Here is a 23,659-nt window from a genome sequence, read left to right as displayed (position 1 = left end):
ATAGTGACTCCATGTTCACACAGTCAGTCCAGGTCCACACAGTCAGTCCAGGGCCACACAGTCAATCCAGGTTCAAACAGTCAGTCCAGGTTCACACAGTCATTCCAGGTTCAAACAGTCAGTCCAGGTTCACACTGTCAGTCGAGGTCCACACAGTAATTCTAGGTTCAAATAGTCAGTCCAGTTCCACACAGTCAGTCCAGGTTCAAACAGTCAGTCCAGGTCCGCAAGGTCACTCCAGGGCCACACAGTCAATCCAGATTCAAACAGTCACTCCAGGTTCACAAAGTCAGTCCAGGTCCGCACAGTCAGTCCAGGTCCACACAGTCAGTCCAGGTTCAAACAGTCAGTCCAGGTCCACACAGTCAGTCCAGATCCACAGAGTCATTCCAAGTTCAAACAGTCAGTCCAGGTCCACACTGTCAGTCCAGGTCCACACAGTAAGTCTAGGTTCAAATAGTCAGTCCAGGTCCACACAGTCAGTCCAGGTCCACAGAGTCATTCCAAGTTCAAACAGTCAGTCCAGGTCCACACAGTCAGTCCAGGTCCACACAGTCAGTCCAGGTTCAAACAGTCACTCCAGGTTCACACAGTCATTCCAGGTCCACACAGTCAGTCCAGGTCCACACAGTCAGTCAAGGTCCACAGAGTCATTCCAAGCTCAAACAGTCAGTCCAGGTCCACACAATCACTCCAGGTTCACACAGTCAGTCCAGGTCCACACAGTCAGTCCAGGTTCAAACAGTCACTCCAGGTTCACACAGTCATTCCAGTTCCACACAGTCAGTCCAGGTCCACACAGTCAGTCCAGGTCCACAGAGTCATTCCACGTTCAAACAGTCAGTCCAGGTCCACACAGTCAGTCCAGGTTCAAACAGTCACTCCAGGTTCACAGAGTCAGTCCAGGTCCACACAGTCAGTCCAGGTCCACACAGTCACTCCAGGTTCACATAATCAGTCCAGGTTCACACTGTCAGTCCAGGTCCACACAGTCAGTCCAGGTTCAAACAGTCAGTCCAGGTCCACACAGTCAGTCCAGGTCCGCACAGTCACTCCAGGGCCACACAGTCAATCCAGGTTCAAACAGTTACTCCAGGTTCACACAGTCAGTCCAGGTCCACACAGTCAGTCCAAGTTCAAACAGTCAGTCCAGGTCCACACAGTCAGTCCAGGTCCACACAGTCACTCCAGGTTCACACAGTCAGTCCAGGTTCACACAGTCACTCCAGGTTCACATAGTCAGTCCAGGTTCACACTGTCAGTCCAGGTCCACACAGTCAGTCCAGGTTCAAACAGTCAGTCCAGGTACACACAGTCAATCCAGGTCCACACAGTCAGTCCAGGTTCAAACAGTCAGTCCAGGTTCACACTGTCAGTCCAGGTCCACACAGTAAGTCTAGGTTCAAATAGTCAGTCCAGGTCCACATAGTCAATCCAGGTTCAAACAGTCACTCCAGGTTCACACAGTCAGTCCAGGTCCGCACAGTCACGCCAGGGCCACACAGTCAATCCAGGTTCAAACAGTCACTCCAGGTCCACACAGTCACTCCAGGTTCACAGAGTCAGTCCAGGTCCACACAGTCAGTCCAGGTCCACACAGTCAGTCCAGGTCCACACAGTCAGTCCAGGTCCACAGAGTCATTCCAAGCTCAAACAGTCAGTCCAGGTCCACACAGTCACTCCAGGTTCACACAGTCAGTCCAAGTCCGCACAGTCACTCCAGGGCCACACAGTCAATCCAGGTTCAAACAGTCACTCAAGGTTCAAACAGTCAGTCCAGGTCCACACAGTCAGTCCAGGTTCAAACAGTCACTCCAGGTTCACACAGTCATTCCAGTTCCACACAGTCAGTCCAGGTCCACACAGTCAGTCCAGGTCCACAGAGTCATTCCACGTTCAAACAGTCAGTCCAGGTCCACACAGTCAATCCAGGTTCAAACAGTCGGTCCAGGTTCACAGAGTCAGTCCAGGTCCACACAGTCAGTCCAGGTCCACACAGTCACTCAAGGTTCAAACAGTCAGTCCAGGTCCACACAGTCATTCCAGGTTCAAATAGTGACTCCATGTTCACACAGTCAGTCCAGGTCCACACAGTCAGTCCAGGGCCACACAGTCAATCCAGGTTCAAACAGTCAGTCCAGGTTCACACAGTCATTCCAGGTTCAAACAGTCAGTCCAGGTTCACACTGTCAGTCGAGGTCCACACAGTAATTCTAGGTTCAAATAGTCAGTCCAGTTCCACACAGTCAGTCCAGGTTCAAACAGTCAGTCCAGGTCCGCAAGGTCACTCCAGGGCCACACAGTCAATCCAGATTCAAACAGTCACTCCAGGTTCACAAAGTCAGTCCAGGTCCGCACAGTCAGTCCAGGTCCACACAGTCAGTCCAGGTTCAAACAGTCAGTCCAGGTCCACACAGTCAGTCCAGATCCACAGAGTCATTCCAAGTTCAAACAGTCAGTCCAGGTCCACACAGTCAGTCCAGGTTCAAACAGTCACTCCAGGTTCACAGAGTCAGTCCAGGTCCACACAGTCAGTCCAGGTCCACACAGTCACTCCAGGTTCACACAGTCAGTCCAGGTTCACACAGTCACTCCAGGTTCACATAGTCAGTCCAGGTCCACACAGTCAGTCCAGGTCCACACAGTAAGTCTAGGTTCAAATAGTCAGTCCAGTTCTACACAGTCAGTCCAGGTTCACACAGTCAGTCCAGGTTCAAACAGTCAGTCCAGGTCCACACAGTCAATCCAGGTTCAAACAGTCAGTCCAGGTCCACACAGTCAATCCAGGTTCAAACAGTCACTCCAGGTTCATACAGTCAGTCCAGGTCCGCACAGTCACTCCAGGGCCACACAGTCAATCCAGGTTCAAACAGTCACTCCAGATTCACACAGTCAGTCCAGGTCCACACAGTCAGTCCAGGTTCAAACAGTCAGTCCAGGTCCACACAGTCAGTTCAGGTTCAAACAGTCACTCAAGGTTCACAGAGTCAGTCCAGGTCCACACAGTCAGTCCAGGTCCACACAGTCAGTCCAGGTCCACAGAGTCATTCCAAGTTCAAACAGTCAGTCCAGGTCCACACAGTCAGTTCAGGTTCAAACAGTCACTCCAGGTTCACAGAGTTAGTCCAGGTCCACACAGTCACTCCAGGTCCACACAGTCAGTCCAGGTCCACACAGTCAGTCCAGGTTCAAACAGTCACTCCAGGTTCACACAGTCAGTCCAGGTCCACACAGTCAGTCCAGATCCACACAGTCAGTCCAGGTCCACACAGTCAGTCCAGGTCCACACAGTCAGTCCAAGTTCAAACAGTCACTCCAGGTCCACGGAGTTAGTCCAGCTTCAAACAGTCAGTCCAGGTTCACACAGTCACTCCAGGTTCACGCAGTCAGTCCAGGTCCACACAGTCAGTCCAGGTTCAAACAGTCAGTCAGGTCCACACAGTCAGTCCAGGTCCACACAGTCAGTCCAAGTTAAAAAAGTCAGTCCAGGTCAACAGAGTCAGTCCAAGTTCAAACAGTCAGTCCAGGTTCAAACGGTCACTGCAGGTTCACACAGTCAGTCCAGGTTCACACAGTCAGTCCAGTTCCACACAGTCAGATCAGGTCAACAGAGTCAGTCCAAGTTCAAACAGTCAGTCCAGGTCCACACAGCCAGTCTAGGTTCAAATTGTCAGTCCAGGTCCACACAGTCAGTCCAGGTCCACACAGTCAGTCCAGGTTCACACCGTCACTCCAGGTTCACACAGTCAGTCCAGGTCCACACAGTCAGTCCAGGTTCAAACAGTCAATCGAGGTTAAAACATTCAGTCCAGGTTCACACTGTCAGTCCAGTTCCACACAGTCAGTCCAGGTTCACACTGTCAGTCCAGGTCCACACAGTCAGTCCATGCCCACACTGTCAGTTCAAGTTCAAACAGTCAGTCCAGGTCCACACAGTCAGTCCAGGTCCACACAGTCAGTCCAGGTCCACACAGTCAGTCCAAGTTCAAACAGTCAGTCAGGTCCACACAGTCAGTCCAGGTTCACACTGTCAGTCCAGGTCCACACAGTCAGTCCAGGTTCACACTGTCAGTCCAGTTCCACACAGTCAGTCCAGGTAAACACAGTCAGTCCAAGTTGAAACAGTCAGTCCAGGTTCTCACAGTCAGTCCAGGTCCACACAGTCAGTTCAGGTCCACACAGTCAGTCCAGGTCCACAGAGTCAGTCCAGGTTCACACAGTCAGTCCAGGTCCACACAGTCAGTCTAGGTTCAAATAGTCAGTCCAGGTCCACACAGTCAGTCTCGGTTCAAATAGTCAGTCCAGGTCCATACAGTCAGTCCAAGTCCACACAGTCAGTCAAGGTTCACACAGTTACTCCAGGTCCACACAGTCAGTCCAGGTCCACACAGTCTAGGTTCAAGTAGTCAGTCCAGGTCCACACAGTCAGTCCAAGTCCACACAGTCAGTCCAGGTCCACACAGTCAGTCCAGGTCCACACAGTCTAGGTTCAAGTAGTCAGTCCAGGTCCACACAGTCGGTCCAGGTCCACACAGTCAGTCTAGGTTCAAATAGTCAGTCCAGGTCCACACAGTCAGTCCAGGTCCACACTGTCAGTCCGAGTCCACACAGTCAGTCAAGGTTCACACAGTCAGTCCAGTTTCAAACAGTCAGTCAGGTCCACACAGTCAGTCAAGGTCCACACAGTCAGTCCAGGTCCACATAGTCAGTCCAAGTTCAAACAGTCAGTCCAGGTCCAAACAGTCAGTCCAGGTTCAAATAGTCACTCCAGGCTCACACAGTCAGTCCAGGTCCACACAGTCAGTCCACGTCCACACAGTCAGTCCACGTCCACACAGTCAGTCCAGGTCGACACAGTCACTCCAGGTCCACACAGTCAGTCCAGGTCCTGAATAGGTCATCTTAATCACCTGTGTTTGTTTGTGTGTGTGTTTATGTGTTTCAACACTGAGGAGGTCATCTGAATCACCTGTGTATGTGTGCGTGCGTGTTTATGTGTTTCAGCACTGATGAGGTCATCTGAAACGCCTTTGTGTCCAACTGTCATAAACTGTTGCCATGGTGATGGGACCAGCTGTGTAACTGATGTGTGACAATTGATTAAGAATGGGATTCATGGGGAAAAGTAAGGTCTACATCTGCCAACACTATGCCATAACCGTAAAAGTTATCATAAGAAGGATCAAACCGTGAGCGCCACAAGACTCTGATGAACACAGTCAGTCTAGGTTCAAATAGTCAGTCCAGGTCCACACAGTCAGTCCAAGTCCACACAGTTACTCCAGGTCCACACAGTCAGTCCAGGTCCACACAGTCAGTCCAGGTTCACACAGTCAGTCCAGGTCCACACAGTCAGTCTCGGTTCAAATAGTCAGTCCAGGTCCATACAGTCAGTCCAAGTCCACACAGTCAGTCAAGGTTCACACAGTTACTCCAGGTCCACACAGTCAGTCCAGGTCCACACAGTCTAGGTTCAAGTAGTCAGTCCAGGTCCACACAGTCAGTCCAAGTCCACACAGTCAGTCCAGGTTCAAACAGTCAGTCCAGGTTCACACAGTCGGTCCAGGTCCACACAGTCAGTCTAGGTTCAAATAGTCAGTCCAGGTCCACACAGTCAGTCCAGGTCCACACTGTCAGTCCGAGTCCACACAGTCAGTCAAGGTTCACACAGTCAGTCCAGTTTCAAACAGTCAGTCAGGTCCACACAGTCAGTCAAGGTCCACACAGTCAGTCCAGGTCCACATAGTCAGTCCAAGTTCAAACAGTCAGTCCAGGTCCAAACAGTCAGTCCAGGTTCAAATAGTCACTCCAGGCTCACACAGTCAGTCCAGGTCCACACAGTCAGTCCACGTCCACACAGTCAGTCCACGTCCACACAGTCAGTCCAGGTCGACACAGTCACTCCAGGTCCACACAGTCAGTCCAGGTCCTGAATAGGTCATCTTAATCACCTGTGTTTGTTTGTGTGTGTGTTTATGTGTTTCAACACTGAGGAGGTCATCTGAATCACCTGTGTATATTCAAACAGTCAGTCCAGGTTCACACAGTCGGTCCAGGTCCACACAGTCAGTCTAGGTTCAAATAGTCAGTCCAGGTCCACACAGTCAGTCCAGGTCCACACTGTCAGTCCGAGTCCACACAGTCAGTCAAGGTTCACACAGTCAGTCAAGGTTCACACAGTCAGTCCAGTTTCAAACAGTCAGTCAGGTCCACACAGTCAGTCAAGGTCCACACAGTCAGTCCAGGTCCACATAGTCAGTCCAAGTTCAAACAGTCAGTCCAGGCTCACACAGTCAGTCCAGGTTCAAATAGTCACTCCAGGCTCACACAGTCAGTCCAGGTCCACACAGTCAGTCCAGGTCCACACAGTCAGTCCAAGTCCACACAGTTACTCCAGGTCCACACAGTCAGTCCAGGTCCACACAGTCAGTCCAGGTTCACACAGTCAGTCCAGGTCCACACAGTTAGTCTAGGTTCAAACAGTCAGTCCAGGTCCTGAATAGGTCATCTTAATCACCTGTGTGTGTTTGTGTGTGTGTATGTGTTTGTGTTTGTCACTCACTGAGGAGGTCATCTGAATCACCTGTGTGTGTGTGCGTGAGTGTTTATGTGTTTCAGCACTGATGAGGTCATCTGAAATCCTTTGTGTCCAACTGTCATAAAGTGTTGCCATGGTGATGGGACCAGCTGTGTAACTGATGTGTGACAATTGATTAAGAATGGGATTCATGGGGAAAAGTAAGGTCTACATCTGCCGACACTGTGCGATAACCGTAATAGTTATCATAAAAAGGATCAAACCGTGAGCGCCACAAGACTCTGATGAACACAGTGATGTGTTTTTCATGTCTGTACAGTCAGAAATGTAGTCAGGGCAGCGAGTTAAGAAAAGTGAAATGTGTGCTGCCCTCCGGAAAAATCTAACATTACGGTAGATGGCCAAGCAGAGAGACTTTCTCTGACAGTTGGTGACCCGGTGGCTCAACAGTACAATCTTTTGCTTTGGTTACCTATTTAACTGAAGCAGGAGAAGACAGGGAACGTTTTGATGTCTTATTTGTGTATGTGGAGTGAATTGTTTGGATTTTATGGCAATTTGTTCAGAGAATTTCAAAGATCTCATCAGCAGGCCTCACCCTCTGTCTGATGACATCACGTGCTCTGCTGCCATGAACAGTCCGCCATACACACCAATGTTAAAGTTTGAAAAGAAGCAAAAAACTTTGTCATTTAAGCTGTAAAATATCAAAAACTGTAAAAGGTACAGAAAAATGTTGTATACAACATTAATAGCTGAAAGATTTGTGAACATTTTAATGTAAAAATGAAGGCTGTAAGTTGAAGTATGCTGAAGCTGTAGAATCACAAAGTTGAATGAGTGAAAGGCAAATTTGCTGAATTCTCCCATCTGTTTCAATGTTAAAAAAAAAAGTTAAATAAAGTTGAATAATGCAAAAAGTATAAGGGTTGAATATATGAAAAGTAATTGCCTGCAAGAGGTGAAGAAGCTGAATAGTTGAAAAGTTGAACTGTGAAAATCGGACAAAATTTGAAGGCTGTGAAAGCTGTCACGGAAGTGGAAAAATAAGAATAAAGTTTAGGAATAACAATATGTTGAAATGCTGACTCAGCACACAGTCAGTCAAGGTTCACACAGTTACTCCAGGTCCACACAGTCAGTCCAGGTCCACACAGTAAGTCCAAGTCCACACAGTCAGTCAAGGTTCACACAGTCAGTCCAGGTTCAAACAGTCAGTCCAGGTTCACACAGTCAGTCCAGGTCTACACAGTTAGTCTAGGTTCAAACAGTCAGTCCAGGTTCACACAGTCAGTCCAGGTCCACACAGTTAGTGTAGGTTCAAACAGTCAGTCCAGGTCCCCATGTCTATGTATGTCTATTGTAAAATTGTAACTCTGTAACTGTGCTGCTGCCTATCTTGGCCAGGACTCTCTTGGAAAAGAGATTTTTAATCTCAGTGAGCATTTCCTGGTTAAATAAAGGTTATAAATAATAATAATAAGGTTCAAACAGTCAGTCCATGTCCACATAGTCAGTCCAGGTCCACATAGTCAGTCCAGGTCCACACACTCAGTCCAAGTTCAAACAGTCAGTCCAGGTCCACACAGTCAGTCCAGGTTCAAACAGTCAGTCCAGGTTCACACAGCCACTCCAGGTTCACACAGTCAGTCCAGGTCCACACAGTCAGTCCAGGTCCACACAATTAGTCTAGGTTCAAACAGTCAGTCCAGGTCCACACAGTCAGTCCAGGTCCACACAGTCAGTCCAGGTCCACACAGTCAGTCCAGGTCCACACAGTTAGTCTAGGTTCAAACAGTCAGTCAAGGTCCACACAGTCAGTCCAGTATCTGTTGTAGCTGTTGTATACGTCTGCTATTTGTATGTATGTCTATTGTAAAATTGTAATTCTGTAACTGTGCTGCTGCCTATCTTGGCCAGGACTCTCTTGGAAAAGAGATTTTTAATCTCAATGAGCATTTCCTGGTTAAATAGAGGTTATAAATAATAATAATAATAATAATAAGGTTCAACAGTCAGTCCAGGTCCACATAGTCAGTCCAGGTCCACACAGTCAGTCAAGGTTCGAACAGTCAATAGTCTGGATTGAAACAGCCGCCCTCCTTGTCATAAATAATATGTACAATGAGGACTAGACTTGGACTCGGACTCACTTAATGAGGACCCGACCCGGACTCGACTCAGATTACCCTCTGGTGACTCGGACTCGACTCGGACTCAAACACTGAGGACTTGGGACTTGACTCGGACTCAAGGTTTGGTGACTCTACTACAACACTGCTAACTGCACAAGATGATTACTGTGTGCACAGTAAGATAAATATGATCCCCTCGTGGGTCCTCAGGAGTTTCACAGCAGAGGCCAACATGACTGAGTAAAGAATGTTTTTAATGTAGGCTAACATATCCAAAGATTGAAAGAACATTCTATCCATCATTTTGTAATGTTGCCTGAACTTCAGTTTGAGCTTCTTTGATTTAAAACAATAATCTGTGAGGATGATGAGCTGTGATTTGATTGGTGGATAATCTTGTGTCCATAATGAGATGGTTGGTAAAGTTTGGCACTCAGAAACTCTCTGTGGTGTCGGGTCTGATCTCGAGGACGGTGTGATATGAAAGCCTCTGAAGCGGCCCTCTGATGTTAAACGGCCTGATGTGATGTGACGTGTGTGCGTGTGGTCCAGTGTGTGAGATACGATGAGGGATCCCTCTCGATGGAGCTGAAGTTTTGGGATCCTCACATGACTCCTGATTTGTTTTGCTGTTTAAACTTTGATGAGCAGTTAAACTGAGTGAAAACAAGGCGCTGTGGTCCACCAGGAGATTGTGTCTCATCTTCAAGTTTCTGCTTGAAGGAACAGAAATGTTGGATTTTAGTTTCCCCCTGAGGCAGAGTGAATATCGTACAGGAAACAAATAAAAAACTGAAGGATAAAACAAGATCAAATTGAATTCAGGATGACTTTCTCCATCACACTATCCAATCTGTGTCCTGCTTTCTCCCCCGTTTGTCCCACACCACAGACCTTAGAGGATCAGGGGAATGTGTTGGCTGACACAGCAGAGTGCAGGCTGTAGTGTGTGTGTGTGTGTGTGTGTGTGTGTGTGTGTGTGTGTGTGTGTGTGTGAGTGAGTGAGTGTGTGTGTAAGCATTATCTAGTCCTATAGCTGGGTAAGTGGAAGGTTAAAAGGCAGAATGATTGGGATCACAGCCAGATCAGCACATTCCTCTCCTCTCTTAGATCCCTGACAGCACATCAGCTGCAAACTGCTGCTGTTTGCACTCTCTCTGATTCCCCTCCCAACGTTGAAGAGAAGATATCCTGCCACCACACGGTCTGTTTTTACATGGATCTGCTTTGGAGCTACTGAAATAAACCTTCTTCTCACAGTAACCGGCTATTTTGGTAGAGCAAGTTTCCACTCAGGCGGTGGATCTGCTGATATTCTGTTAAATATTTAACATGGATGCTTTTCTGCTTGAAACTCTGACAATGCGGTGTGACATAGATACACATGTGTTTACATTGTGGTGGACACTAGGGGGCAGTATTTTCACACCAGAACAGGTGAGGGAGGAGAAGAAGAATTGAGGTGGATAAATAGGAAGTAGTAAGTGTTTTTGGTTTTGTATGTTGGAAGTCCAGAGTAAAGACTGACCTCACTAAAGCCTGCCTCGTCTCATCTCGTTCCTTTCGACTTCCACAACATAAACATAGAGCGCTGTCCTTTATTTGAAACATTAGTTATGTTGCTTCAGACAGAAGTGCTTGAGTGGTCTGTCATCTTTCACTTAAACTAAGGAAGAAGATGAATCTGCATTTCTACTTTTTTCAGTGACCTTTTCCCCCCAGAATCCCAGCTTCTACTTTCCTAGACGTTTTCTAATCCTCTTATTTTATACTGATTCTAATTTGTGGTGGTGTTTGCTGCTGACCGGAATCACAACTTTACCTCCATCATGATGAAACACCTTCTCATTGAAGGGTTTGTATTTATTGTAATGGTTGTAAACACTGTAGATTAATACTGAAGACATCAAAACTATGAAAGAACATATATGGAATTATGTAATGAACAACAAAGTGTTAAACAAAGCAGAATCTGTTTTATATTTTAGATTCTGTAAAGTAGCCCCCTTTTTCCTTCATGACAGCTTTGCACACTCTTGGTATTCTCTCAGTCTGCTTCATGAAGTGGTCTCCTGGAATGGTTTCTAATGAACATGAGCCTTGTCAAGAGTTCATTTGTACAGTCATGGCCAAAAGTTTTGAGAATGACACAAATATTACATTTTCACAAAGTCTGCTGCTTCAGGGTTTTTAGGTGTTTTTGTCAGATGTTTCTATGGTTTAATGAAATACAATTAGAAGCATTTCATAAGTATCAAAAGCTTTTATTGAGAATTACACAGAATTCATGCAATAAGTCAATATTTGCAGTGTTGACCCTTCTTTTTCAAGACCTCTGCAATTCTCCCTGGCATGCTGTCAATCAACTTCTGGACCAAATCCTGACTGATGGCAGTCCATTCTTGCATAATCAATGCTTGGAGTTTGTCAGAATTTGTGGGTTTTTGATTGTCCACCCGCCTCTTGAGGATTGACCACAAGTTCTCAATGGGATTAAGATCTGGGGAGTTTCCAGGCCAAGGGCCCAAAATCTTAATGTTTTGTTCCCCGAGCCATTTTGTTATGACTTTTGCTTTATGGCAAGGTGCTCCATCATGCTGGAAAAGGCATTCTTCATCACCAAACTGCCCTTGGATGGTTGGGAGAAGTTGCTCTCAGAGGACGTTCAGGTACCATTCTTTATTCATGGCTGTGTTTTTAGGCAAGATTGTGAGAGAGCCCACTCCCTTGACCGAAAAGCAACCCCACACATGAATGGTCTCAGGATGCTTCACTGTTGGCAAGAGACAGGACTGATGGTAGCGCTCACCTCGTCTTCTCCGAACAAGCCTTCCTCCAGATGCCCCAAACAATCAGAAAGGGGATTCATCAGAGAAAATGACTTTACCCCAGTCCTCAGCAGTCCAGTCCCTGTTCAGGAGACGGTCCTGGTGCTTGCTGGACTTTCTTGGGCGCCCTGGAGCCTGTTTGGCAACAATTGAACCTCTCTCCTTGAAGTTCTTGATAATTTGATAGACGGTTGACTGAGGTGCAATCTTACTCGCTGCTATAAACTTCCCTGTTAGGCCCTTTTTGTGCAATGCAATGATGGCTGCACGTGTTTCCTTGCAGGTAACCATGGCTAACAGATGAGGAACAATGGTGTCATGCACCATCTTCCTTTTAAAGTGTCCAGTCACTCAATCATGACAGATTGATCGCCAGCCTTGTCCTCATCAACACCCACACCTGTGTTAATGTGTGTGACACCTGTGTGTCATTGAAATGATGTTAGCTGGTCCTTTTGTGGCAGGGCTGAAATGCAGTGGAAATGTGTTTTTGGTGATAAAGTTCATTTTCAAGGCAAAGAGGGACTTTGCAATTAATTGCAGTTGAGCTGATCACTCCTCATAACATTCTGGAGTATATGCAAATTGCCATTATAAAAACTGAAACAGCAGACTTTGTGAAAATTAATAGTTGTGTCATTCTCAAAACTTTTGACCATGACTGTAGAATGACTTGCCTTCTTAATGTGTTTGAGACCATCAGTTGTGTTGTTCAGAGGTAGGGTTAGTACCAAGCGGCAACCTCCGGTCTCAAAATATGAAGCCCATACGGAAGAGTTATAAACTGCAGTTCATTGAGAATCCACTAGAGGCTGGCTGCAGAAACACAGGAAACCACATACTCACCCATTCAAAGAAGTTGATCTTTACAGCTGAAATAAACATGTTTACGGCCTGGTAGAAAAAAAACGATTTTAGTCTGGATAGCTAATCTCTCTATCAGCACACACTCTAGTGGGGTTGAATTATTTTCTAACGCCATGGTTCAGAAGATATTAAGATTATGAGTTTTTGCCCAAATAAGGACATGACTGACATGTCTGACAGATGGGAACACTGTAGCTGAAGGTTCAAACCCCGCCTCTTTACCTCACACTAAGTTGGTTGAGTTCAGCATTTCCAATGTGGCCCCCGCCGACGATTAGCTTCAAAATAGCGCTCAGGAACAGACGGGTGACGTCACAGATACAATGTCCATTATTTATACAGTCTGGGCCCAATCTACTAAAGGTTTGCGTGTATAAAAACACGTGCAAACTTGATAGCGCGCGCAAAGCTGATGTACTGACCGGGAGCACCGAGGATTGCGTCTGTCAAATGAGCAAAATAGCACTTGTAAATCATTTAGCGTGTTTGCCTTCATGAATATGCAGAATACATGTAGATCATCAGAACGCGCAAAATACTGGGAGGAGGAGATGCAAATGTAATCATTTAGCACACGCAATGTGATTTATCAAACCTTAAGCAGATAGCGCACGCTGTATTTGCGTCTCTCCCAAGACGCTACTCGTCTCTCCTACAGCGTCCAACACAATTCCAATTATTCAGGTGAAGTGATTTAGTGTCTTCTTGCAATTTTTAGGACAGACAATACTTTCCTCACTGAGGAGTTGGCAACACTGCTGCCTCCAAACAGGTGAGCTAATCGCCCGTGGGGACTTGAAACTTGTTCGACTCATTTCTTTTTCATTTTTTATTTAATAGAGGAAATAAAACTTGATTAAAATCATTAATCTGGTTTGCTGTGAGGAAATTTGAGATTATATTTATCGGACTGTATCGCTCAGCTCTATCATGAACATAAGAAGAATAACACTGAAGTGTAAATCACCATAAGAACCACAGCCAGCAGCAACTTTCAGGGTTTGTTACCATAGACAAAAAAAAAGACAAATCAGCAGTATTGCAGAATGAGGACATGAAAGTCTTTCCTGTGAACTGATCTCTTTAGGACCTTTATTGTCATACATTGATTTATTGATCAAAGGGAGGATGTTGAAAGAGAATCAGTGAGTGGGAGGGTGACATGTCAGGCTTCAGATTCATTTGTTAAATGTTTGATTTGAAAAAAAAACATTTTAATGTAAGTTTTATGATCTCCTCAAAGATAAATAAATAACCATGCCTTATTTTAATGAACAGGCACTGAGGAGACTCACGCTGCATGATCTACAGTAATACAGGATCAGGGGTTCTGGGCCCGAATGCACGTCCAGCCATTACACAAACGGGACCATTAGTCTTAATGTACCACTATGGAACTGCCCATTTGGCCGTAGCGTTAGCTGCATGCACGACTGCAAATAATTGGCCAATTAAAAGCAAGGCTGGTGTAAAACATCATATGTCCAGGGAAAACCCCTATCCAACAAATTCAAACTGCACATGCCTACTACACATAAACAACAATAAACATGGTGAGCAGTACCGGTGTGACTGAGAGAAGATCAAGAAGAAACAATGTTTCAGAGGAAGAAGAAATGGACATTTGATTAGAAGAATCTAGAATGAACAAACAGCTGTTATCAGCAAGTCAATCCTCAAAGATAACAAACAAGGAGAAAGGGAAAGTTTGGCTTCAGATCTTGAACCGGGTAAGTGTGTGTGGTGTTTCTGAGCACGCTCAGTAGAAGACCTACAAAATGAAATGTCTTCCCATATTTCATCTTAAACGGTAACGCATAAGCACGATGTCCTCCATCCTTTAAACAGCCTAACATGTGAGGTAATCCTGCCTTTAGCACCTGTAATGATGGGGTCTACCTCCATTAAATGTAATGCTTTGTTGGGGCGTTAGCATGGCTCATGCAGACCGCTAATCCATTTATTTTTCCCCATTAGTACAAACGGCCCATTTTCATCGCTAATGGCTGGAAGTTCATACGGGCCCTGATTAACAAGTGACACAGACTGCAGGAATAGCTGAATGACAGACTAACAGCATACATTAGAATGATTAAACACCTCATCATGACCCTGGACTGATGGTCTGGATTATGATCCTGTGATATCGTTTGATATGATTGGAGTAGCCAATTAAACCGAATGTATGTAAAATATCTGTTCACCACAGTGATACTGTCCATGGATGTCAAAACATCTCCCATGTTTTTAATCATTCTCCACATGTTTAATTTACTCATTCCTGTTTTTAAACTCACAAACGTTATAATAAGATCAGAGCTTAATTACATGCAGAGATATAGGACTCCCTGAGAGCTGTCTTGCCTGGTTTGAGAATTACTGCTCCGATCGTCTTCAGTCTGTAAGGGTGGAGGGGCTCCTTTCAGATCCCCTGCCCCTTTCTATTGGTGTCCCACAAGGGAGTATATTGGGTCCTGCACTGTTCAACATTAATGTTAATGACATTGCCCTTGCAGCAGGTGATGCTCATGTCCATCTATATGCAGATGACACAATTATTTATACGTCTAGCTCCTCCCTGACCACAGCACTGTCCACATTACAGGCCAGTTTCCATAGTGTCCAACACGCTTTCATGAGGCTCCATTTGGTTTTAAATTCCAATAAAACTAAATGTATGGTTCTTAACAAAAACATACCATTGCCCAACAGCCCCCTCAAGATGTCCTCCCTGGATGGGTCGGAGATTGAGTTTGTTGACTGTTACAAATACCTAGGGATCTGGCTTGACAGCAAACTTTCTTTTGAAGCACACATCAACACACTGCTCACTAAGGTCAAATCCTCCTTCACACACTCTGCTAAACAGCTTCTGGTTCAGATGACAGTCCTCCCTATTCTTGATTATGGTGACATTGTCTACAGGTCTGCTTCCAACACTCTCCTTCACAAAGTGGATGTCATTTACCACGCTGCTATCCGTTTTGTCACTGGAGCCCCATTCACCACTCACCAGTGTCACCTGTCCTCTCAGCTGAACTGGTCCTCACTCCACTCTCACAGGCAAACACACTGGTTTCTATTCATTTACAAATCCCTCACTGGTAAAACCCCGTTATATCTACAGTCACTAATCAAACTTCACAGCACAAACCGTAGCCTGCGCTCAAGTAGCCTTATCAAACTCATCCCACCCAAAACCCGGACCTCCTTTGGTCGCACCTCCTTCCAGTTTTCTGCTGCAAATGACTGGAATCACCTGCAACAATCCCTAAAGAGGACCTCTCTCATTCCACTCGCCACTTTCAAAAAACTAATACATCCCATAACTCAACATCACTGCACTTGCTTTTAAATTCCTTTCAAGTTGTTCACTACTGTCATACTTTTGTATTGTATTGTTCTGTCTCTAGGTCTCTCTGTATGTCCTCTCTGTTTTTGTTTTGTTTTTTATTTATTGTCATGCCACCTGTGTTGCCTTCTCGCCCAGGTCGTTATTGCAAATGAGAATTGGTTCTCAAGTAACTCACCTGGTTAAATAAAGGTTAAATAAAATAAACATGCACTTCATGCAAACATTATGTAAAGTCTTCAGACTCTTAGAATTACAATCTGAGTCAGTCAGGGACAAAAACACAAAGTTTAAGTAGACATTCAATCAAATAAGTTTCACCAATGGATCACAACAAAGACATTACAGCCCTGGGCCACAGCTGTCAGCTGAAGCTTCCTGTCCTTACAAGTCATTGAAAACCATACTACTACTACTACTACTACTACTACTGCTGCTACTACTACTACTACTACTACTACTACTACTACTACTACTACTACTGCTACTACTACTACTACTACTACTACTACTGCTGCTACTACTACTACTACTACTACTACTGCTGCTACTACTACTACTACTACTACTACTACTACTACTACTAATAATAATAATAATAATAATAATACTGATAATAATTATTATACAAATAAATAATAATAAAACAACAATAGTAATAATAATAATAATAATAATAATAATAATAATAATAACAATAACAATAATAATAATAATAATAATAATAATAATTATTATTATTATTATATTTTTATTTTTATTTTTATCTTGATTTATATAGCACATTTTCAAAACAGGGTTACAAAGTGCTTCACAAATAAGAGAGAAAATCCCCAGTTCCCCCAGCAGTCTAAGCCTATAGCAGCATAACTAAGAGCTGGTCCAAGCCTGATCCAGGTCTAACTCGAAGCTTTATCAAAAAGGAAAGTTTGAAGCCTACTCTTAAAAGTAGAGAGGGTGTCTGCCTCCCAGACCCTGACTGGTAGATGATTCCAAAGGAGAGGGGCCTGATAACTGAGGGTTCTACCTCCCATACTACCTTTGGGCACGTCCAGATCTCATCATTTCACCAGAAGCTTCTTTCAAAGAGTGTTTTGACCTGAGACTGCACAGCTCCTATTCAGGGAGCTTTTTTTATCACCTTGTTCCAAAGTTAAACAAAGAAAGTGAAGAAGCATCCTGAGACTGGTCCTGGCTCCTTTCCTACATGTGGCACGTCAGCATTGTTTACGGTCCTGACAGTTTCTGGCATGGGGAACATGTGGACATGGACACTAAGAGCGCTGACAGTCTGATAGGGTATCTGTTGATGTTGCTGCTGAGTGAAGCGCTGTATGTTTAAGCTGTATCAGACACTGATCCTTGGTGAGCTCTTCTCCTCTCTCCACACCTTCCCTCTCTGCTTTCTGTGGGAAGATGCCAATCAGGTAAATCCTCTCTGGCACCGTCGCTGACACTCAGCCTGTTCCCTTTTCCCTCACCTCGCCTCAGTGTGTCAGTGAAACAAAGATTTGTTCTATTGATCCAGGAGGAGTTTAACTTCCACGTAGCTGGACTTCAGTGGAGATATTCAGACCGATCAGGAGACAACCTGGTAGTTTTAAACTTGGGCCCGATTTTTTTAATATTTGATGTAGAAATGACCTAAAGGAGCAAAATAGTGTGGATTTAGATTTCTTCAGCCAGCATCCATGAGACGGTCTCAAATGTCACCTTATCTAGTAACAAGAGTGCCAGATTGAAGAAGATCCATTAAAAATGTACGTTTTCTCTGCTGACAGGCTGAGACTATTCTTTTAAATCAGAGAGAGAGAGAGAGAGAGAGAGAGAGAGAGAGAGAGAGAGAGAGAGAGAGATGGGGGATGGTTTTTGACCAAATTTCACTACTTCCTTCTGTAATCAGTGTTTGCAGTTCTTGTACCTGGTGCTTGGAACATAGTGCTACGACCTAGACTGTGTAAATAATGGACGTAGTATCCGTGACGTTACCCATCTGTTTCTGAATCGCTGTTTTGAGGCCATTCGGCGGCGGCAGCCATATTGGAAATGTTGAACTCAACATTACTGCTGTTGAGCGAGTGTGACGTAAAGAGGTGGGCCTTGAGCCTCCTAGCCAACAGCTACAGTGCTCCAGCCTGTCAATCAAGTCAGCTCTGTCTTTCATCATGGAAAACTCATAATCTAAATATTTTAGAAATTTCTGTGTTAGAAATAACCCAGATCGAGAAATGAGCTATTAAGTCTACACTTGTTTTTTTTATCATGTACATTTTAGTGCAGACTGCTCTGCCTGAAATCACTGAAACTGACTTAAAGTACCCACTGACCTTGAAATTCAGAGTCCATATATTATCTTCAGTAGTGGACAAAGTCCACGTCTTCATGACTTCAGTCAGAGTATAGATCCTCCTGGTCAAACATTACTCCAACAAGTGAAAGTTGTTCAGTCAGATTCTGACTTGAGTTAAAGTCCTGGAATACTTCCTTTTAAAAATACTGAAGTATTCAAAGTACTTTTTAAAATATCTCTAAACGTATTTTCACAAAGCATGAGGTCAGTCAAGAATGCATGGGTGAACATTCTGCTCCGTTCTGTTTCTCTAGAAAACATGATTTCATATGTAAAAAGTCTACCATGAAATCTAAACTAAGTTACTACAAGCACAGACAAGTTTACAATGTTCCTCTGGAATCAAAGCAGTGTGTTAGCTCCAGACCTCCACATGCTTTCTCAGGTTAGATGCTGATGTTTTGGAGGCTGTGATGAAGTTTGTGTGGTAAACAGATCAGAGATTTACAACAATACAAACAATCATTCTTTATTTCTAAAAGCTCAAACGTGGGTTTAAAATATGGCCGTGGTGCTCAGGTAGAGAATCATCATCCTTCTCAGTCATAGCCATCATCACCACGACTACATGAACGCACTGATCTGAAGAACGTTTGATCTACTGACAGGTACGGCTACACCACTGAGACAAACCAAACACAAGGACACCAACAGGTTACGGTCTTTGGGATCTGATTTCAGAAAAGAAGACTCATCAGCTGACTTCAAAGATAAAGTAGAGAGTAACTAGAGCACTGATAGAAATGTAGAGGAGTCAAAAGGATGAGATTTGTCTTTAAATGGAGTCAAAGTAATAAGTTCCCTTAGTATATAAACTATCATTAAATCACCATAAAAGAAACAACAACACCGGATGCTTATAATAACTTGTTCTTCATTTGTCTGCAGAGGTTCTCAGCCTGGGATGTGTATGTTTCATGTGTTTTACTTTGATGCAAGCTTTCAAAACCTTCCTGTAGTTTCCCCGACGAAGAAATGTGCTGCCTCGAGCAAACAGCTCCACTACAGACAACAGTCAGGCTCAGGAGTGTGAATTGTCTCTGGCATTGTGAGACAAACTCAGTTTGAGATGTATGTGAATGTATCTGGGTACAGTTAGCGGATGTATTTCCATATCAAAGCGTCTGTCTCCTGCATCTCTCACCTGTGCATCTGCAAACAGAGAGGAGTGAGGAAGAATGGAAATGGACCCTCCTCTGCGTCCAAATCAATCAGAAACTGGTGCATTCATCAAAGTGATTGGACATCAGTGACCAAACATGCGGCCTTTGAAGTCTCTTCTGTGTGGGATTAATAAATCAAGACGCAGTCACAGTTGCTATGCAACAAAAAGGCATGCAATCCCAGCATCACGCTTCAAACGCAGGAGTGAAATCTGAAACTTTTTTAAATCATTGAGTGTGTAATAACAGGAGCTGCTGTGTGATGTCACTGAAGTGTTTCTCTCTCCACTTTAAAGACTTGGTGTGGTTTTTTGGCCTTCAGCACCTTTTTGATTTGGTGTGTGGCAAATAAGTGGCATCTTTAACAGAGAGTGGAGTTAAAGAATCAATCAATCAATCAACCAAGCAACCAGCCAGCCAGCCAGCCAGCCAACCAACCAATCAATCTTTATTTGTATAGCGCCAAATCACAACAAACATTATCTCAAGACTCTTTTACAAACAGAGCAGGTCTAGACCACTCTATGTCAAATTATGAACAGAGACCCAACACCAAGACAGGATAAGACTCAGTCTGACCCCACCTTAATCCACCATGAGCATTGCACCTCACAGTATTTAGCTAGTTACAGAAGAGAGGACAAACTTCCTTTAACAGGCAGAAACCTCGAGCAGGACCAGACTCATGTTAGACAGACATCTACCTCGACTGAGTTGGGTCTGGAAAGAGGGATAGAGGAGAATAAGAGAGAGAGGGAGCGGTGATAGTGATGAGACGAGTAGTAGTAGTAGCTATTGCTGGTGGAGTCCAGCACGTCCGTATCAGCTGGAGTCTGGAACGTCCACAGCAGGAGGACGACTACGGCAGTTCAGAGGAACCTACGAGACAAGGGAGCTCAGGGACACTAGAAAGGTCTATGGTTAGTAACTTTAATGGGACAGGGAGAGTTTCAAGTAAGGGACAGGCAGACAGTGGAGAGAGAGAGAATCCCAGTGTGTCAGTCTAAGCCTCTAGCAGCATAACTAAGAGCTGGTTCAAGCCTGATCCAGCTCTAACTATAAGCTTTATCAAAAAGGAAAGTTTGAAGCCTACTCTTAAAAGTAGAGAGGGTGTCTGCCTCCCGGACCCTGACTGGTAGAGTGAAGGAAGCAGCTACGTTATCAACCAGCACTGATTCTTTAGCTGCCAGTTCAACACACGTCCCTCTGTCACTTGAGAGTCCTCCTCTCCAGTGAGGGGACAGAACAGGACCCACACAAAGAGGGTAACCTTAAAACGACTGACCTGTTGAACCTGTCTCCTCATCCTCTTACAGCTGTCAGTGATAGTTTGACACGTTGTACCGGACTCAGCAGCATGTTCATTTAGGCTCTTAGACAGTAGTAGCATTGTTAGCATTGTCGCAGGAATATTGAGAAAGCACATTAAAGCCCCATCTAATTGGTCTGGCTTTTACTGAAGTGTTTTTATAACTTTTAATTAATCATTTAAATGTATTTTTATATGTATTTTAATATTATATTGTTTCATGTATTTTTATCCTTTCGTTTTGTATTATCTAACTACAACTCCAAAATTTTTATTGCTATATTTTATTCATGAAACACTTTTATCTTTACCTTTTTTATCGTCTTACCTAGTCATGTTTTATTCAAATGTACAACTATTTCCCTTTGTTGTTTTTTTATTTACATTTTATTGCAACTGGTGTGCATTAGTCGTTACTTCTAAATCCATTATACACTAACAGTCCAAAGTTTGGACACACCTTCTCATTCAATGTTTCTTATTTATTTTAATTATGTTCAACATTGTAGATTAATACTGAAGACATCAAAACTATGAAATAATCTGGTTTTGCCATAATCTGGATTACAACAGTAGTCAAATAGGGCTATCCATTGTGTACTAACCCTACCTCTGAACAACACAACTGATGGTCTCAAACACATTAAGAGGGCAAGTCATTCTACAAATGAACTCTTGACAAGGCTCATGTTCATTAGAAACCATTCCAGGAGACCACTTCATGAAGCAGACTGAGAGAATACCAAGAGTGTGTAAAGCTGTCATGAAGGAAAAAGGGGGCTACTTTACAGAATCTAAAATATAAAACAGATTCTGCTTTGTTTAACATTTTGTTGTTCATTCAATAATTCCATATATGTTCTTTCATAGTGTTGATGTCTTCAGTATTAATCTACAGTGTTTACAATCATTACAATAAATACAAACCCTTGAAGGGGAAGGTGTTTCCAAACTTCTGACTGGTAGTGTTCGTTGGATTTTTAGTTATTCAAATCGCTGTAAAGAACTTAGAATTGCATTTGATTTGTATGAAAGGTTCTCCATAACTTATGTTTGATTGATTGATTGATTGATTGATTGATTGATTGATTGATTGATTGATTGATTGATTGATTGTTATTCTTAATAGAAAATACAACATCAGCACCTGTATGAGGCCTTCTTCCTGTAACTCTCCTTCGTTGTTGCTTTGTGTCTGTTTTGTCACTGCACGGTTCTCCTCCTATCTTCTTCTTTTATCTGCTGGTGACCAGTCAGCCTTTAACCACCAAACTAAAGCTTTGTGCTCTCTAAATAAATCAAGAGTCATGTTAAGATATCCTCCATGATGTCTACAAATGCGAGCAGAAACTTAGTTCTTGCCACATTGTCAACAGGGAGAAGGGAAATCATAGACTTTATGAAGAGGGTTGACTTTGTCGTTGAGAATAATGACTTATTATGGGGTTTTGACCAATCAGAATGAAGTATTTAACAGAATTGTATATTCTATTGTATATTCATGTCCCTCCATGCCCCCGCGGCCTGGTCCATCAGTCGCAGGGCGTGGGTGGGGGGCGTGGCCGGGGGCAGGCCGTCTGGGGGGGGCGGGGGGGATTGGCCCTGCCGCCTCCGCCCTCCCCCCGCTCCGGCGCACCGGTTGGCGGGCTCTGGTCCTGGTCCTGCCCGTCTGCCTGGCTGTCTGCTCCTGGTGCCGGGCCCCCTCGGCCCTGGTGGCTCCTTTGGCTCCGTCTTGGGGGGCTGTGGGGGCGGTGTTGTGGGGGTGTCCCTTGGGGGGGCTGCGGGATCTCTCCCCCCTTGCCCCCCTTTCCTCCTACTGGGTGACCTGGGGGTCGCCCTGGGTGCTCCGGCGGTACCTGCTTGCTTCCGGTCTGGGTCCTTGGCTTGTCCCCTGGCCATGTCTCCCGCGGCGGGTTGGGTCCTTCGGTCTGACTGCTCTCGCGGCCCGGGTGCCGGGCCGTACCGCTCGGCTGATCTGACCCAAGTGGTTTCATCTGCACCAGTGGTGGTCTTGTTACACAAATAGAACACAGCACGGCGGCAACCCTCTGACCAAGCTTCAGTAATGATTGTGGACACTAAGGGTTGCTTAATCATTAGTATCACCCCCACGGATTTTTTTTGGGCTTCATGGTGAGATGGTCCCTCTCCATCTAAGTGTGTTAGGTCTCTCTCTCCTTCTCTCTCCCTGTCCCTTTGTATATCCTTATGTAATCTTTCTTTCACTTTCTCTTATTTATTTTTTTGGCCCACCTAGGTGTGCACGCCCCTCTTTTACAGAACATGATATTAGCTGCCAATAAAAGATAGGTCAGAGTTCTAAGAGGGATGGTGATGGTTGCATGCACACAGTCACAAGCACAGAAGAAAAGGTTTTCTTTCTTTTCTTTTGCTGCAAGAATAAATTGCATTAATATTTGACAGTTTGTGACAAACATGACACAAACCAGAAATATATATGCAGACAAGAGAAAAAAAAAAAAAAAAAAGAATTGTATATTCTAAATGATTTCAATGATACAGACACATAACTATGGTTGAACGTTACAGACAACAGTAACAGATAACTGAGAAATGACGTCTCAGATACTGAAATGGACACCCTTTGTGCAGCTCGGATATTTCATCCATCTGTCGTATTCCTTTAATCATGCGTCTCTGCAGGCTCTGGACTACGAGACCAAGAAGTCATACACCTTCAAGGTGGAGGCGTCCAATGCACAGCTGGACCCGCGTTTCCTCCACCTGGGGCCCTTCAGGGACTCAGCCATAGTCAAAGTGAACGTGGTGGACATCGATGAGCCTCCTGTGTTCACCAAGCCCTCCTTCTCTCTGGAGGTGTATGAAGACACTCCTCCAGGAACCATCATCGGCTCTGTGACGGCTCACGATCTGGACGCCAGCAGCAGTGCAGTCAGGTGATGGAGAATTCATAAGACTGAATATTGTTAACACCGTGAGCGACCTTTATCAGAGTACTCCAGAGAGCAGAAACTGTTTTAATAAATGCTTTGAATTAATGTAAGAGTTGATTTATGATAGGAAGAGTGAGCAGAGAGTTGGACTTTAATGGGGACCCTACAGAGAGACTTCAGAGTGTCCTCTGCTAAGAAACAC

General features: G+C 44.6%; 1 protein-coding gene across 1 annotated transcript in view; it reads left to right on the top strand.

Annotated features, from left to right (window-relative positions):
* Nucleotides 1-23,659, top strand: part of LOC117826174 (cadherin-12-like) — a 133,226-nt gene that overhangs the window by 67,257 nt on the left and 42,310 nt on the right. Inside the window, exon 7 of the mRNA XM_034702061.1 lies at nt 23,207-23,460. Within this exon, the coding sequence (XP_034557952.1) occupies nt 23,207-23,460 (254 nt within the window). The remainder of the gene's footprint in view (nt 1-23,206; nt 23,461-23,659) is intronic.

The sequence above is a fragment of the Notolabrus celidotus genome, chromosome 15, assembly GCF_009762535.1.
Source record: "Notolabrus celidotus isolate fNotCel1 chromosome 15, fNotCel1.pri, whole genome shotgun sequence".
Taxonomy (NCBI): domain Eukaryota; kingdom Metazoa; phylum Chordata; class Actinopteri; order Labriformes; family Labridae; genus Notolabrus; species Notolabrus celidotus.
Note: the sequence above shows the minus strand (reverse complement) of the source record. Positions and strands in the feature narration are given on the sequence as shown.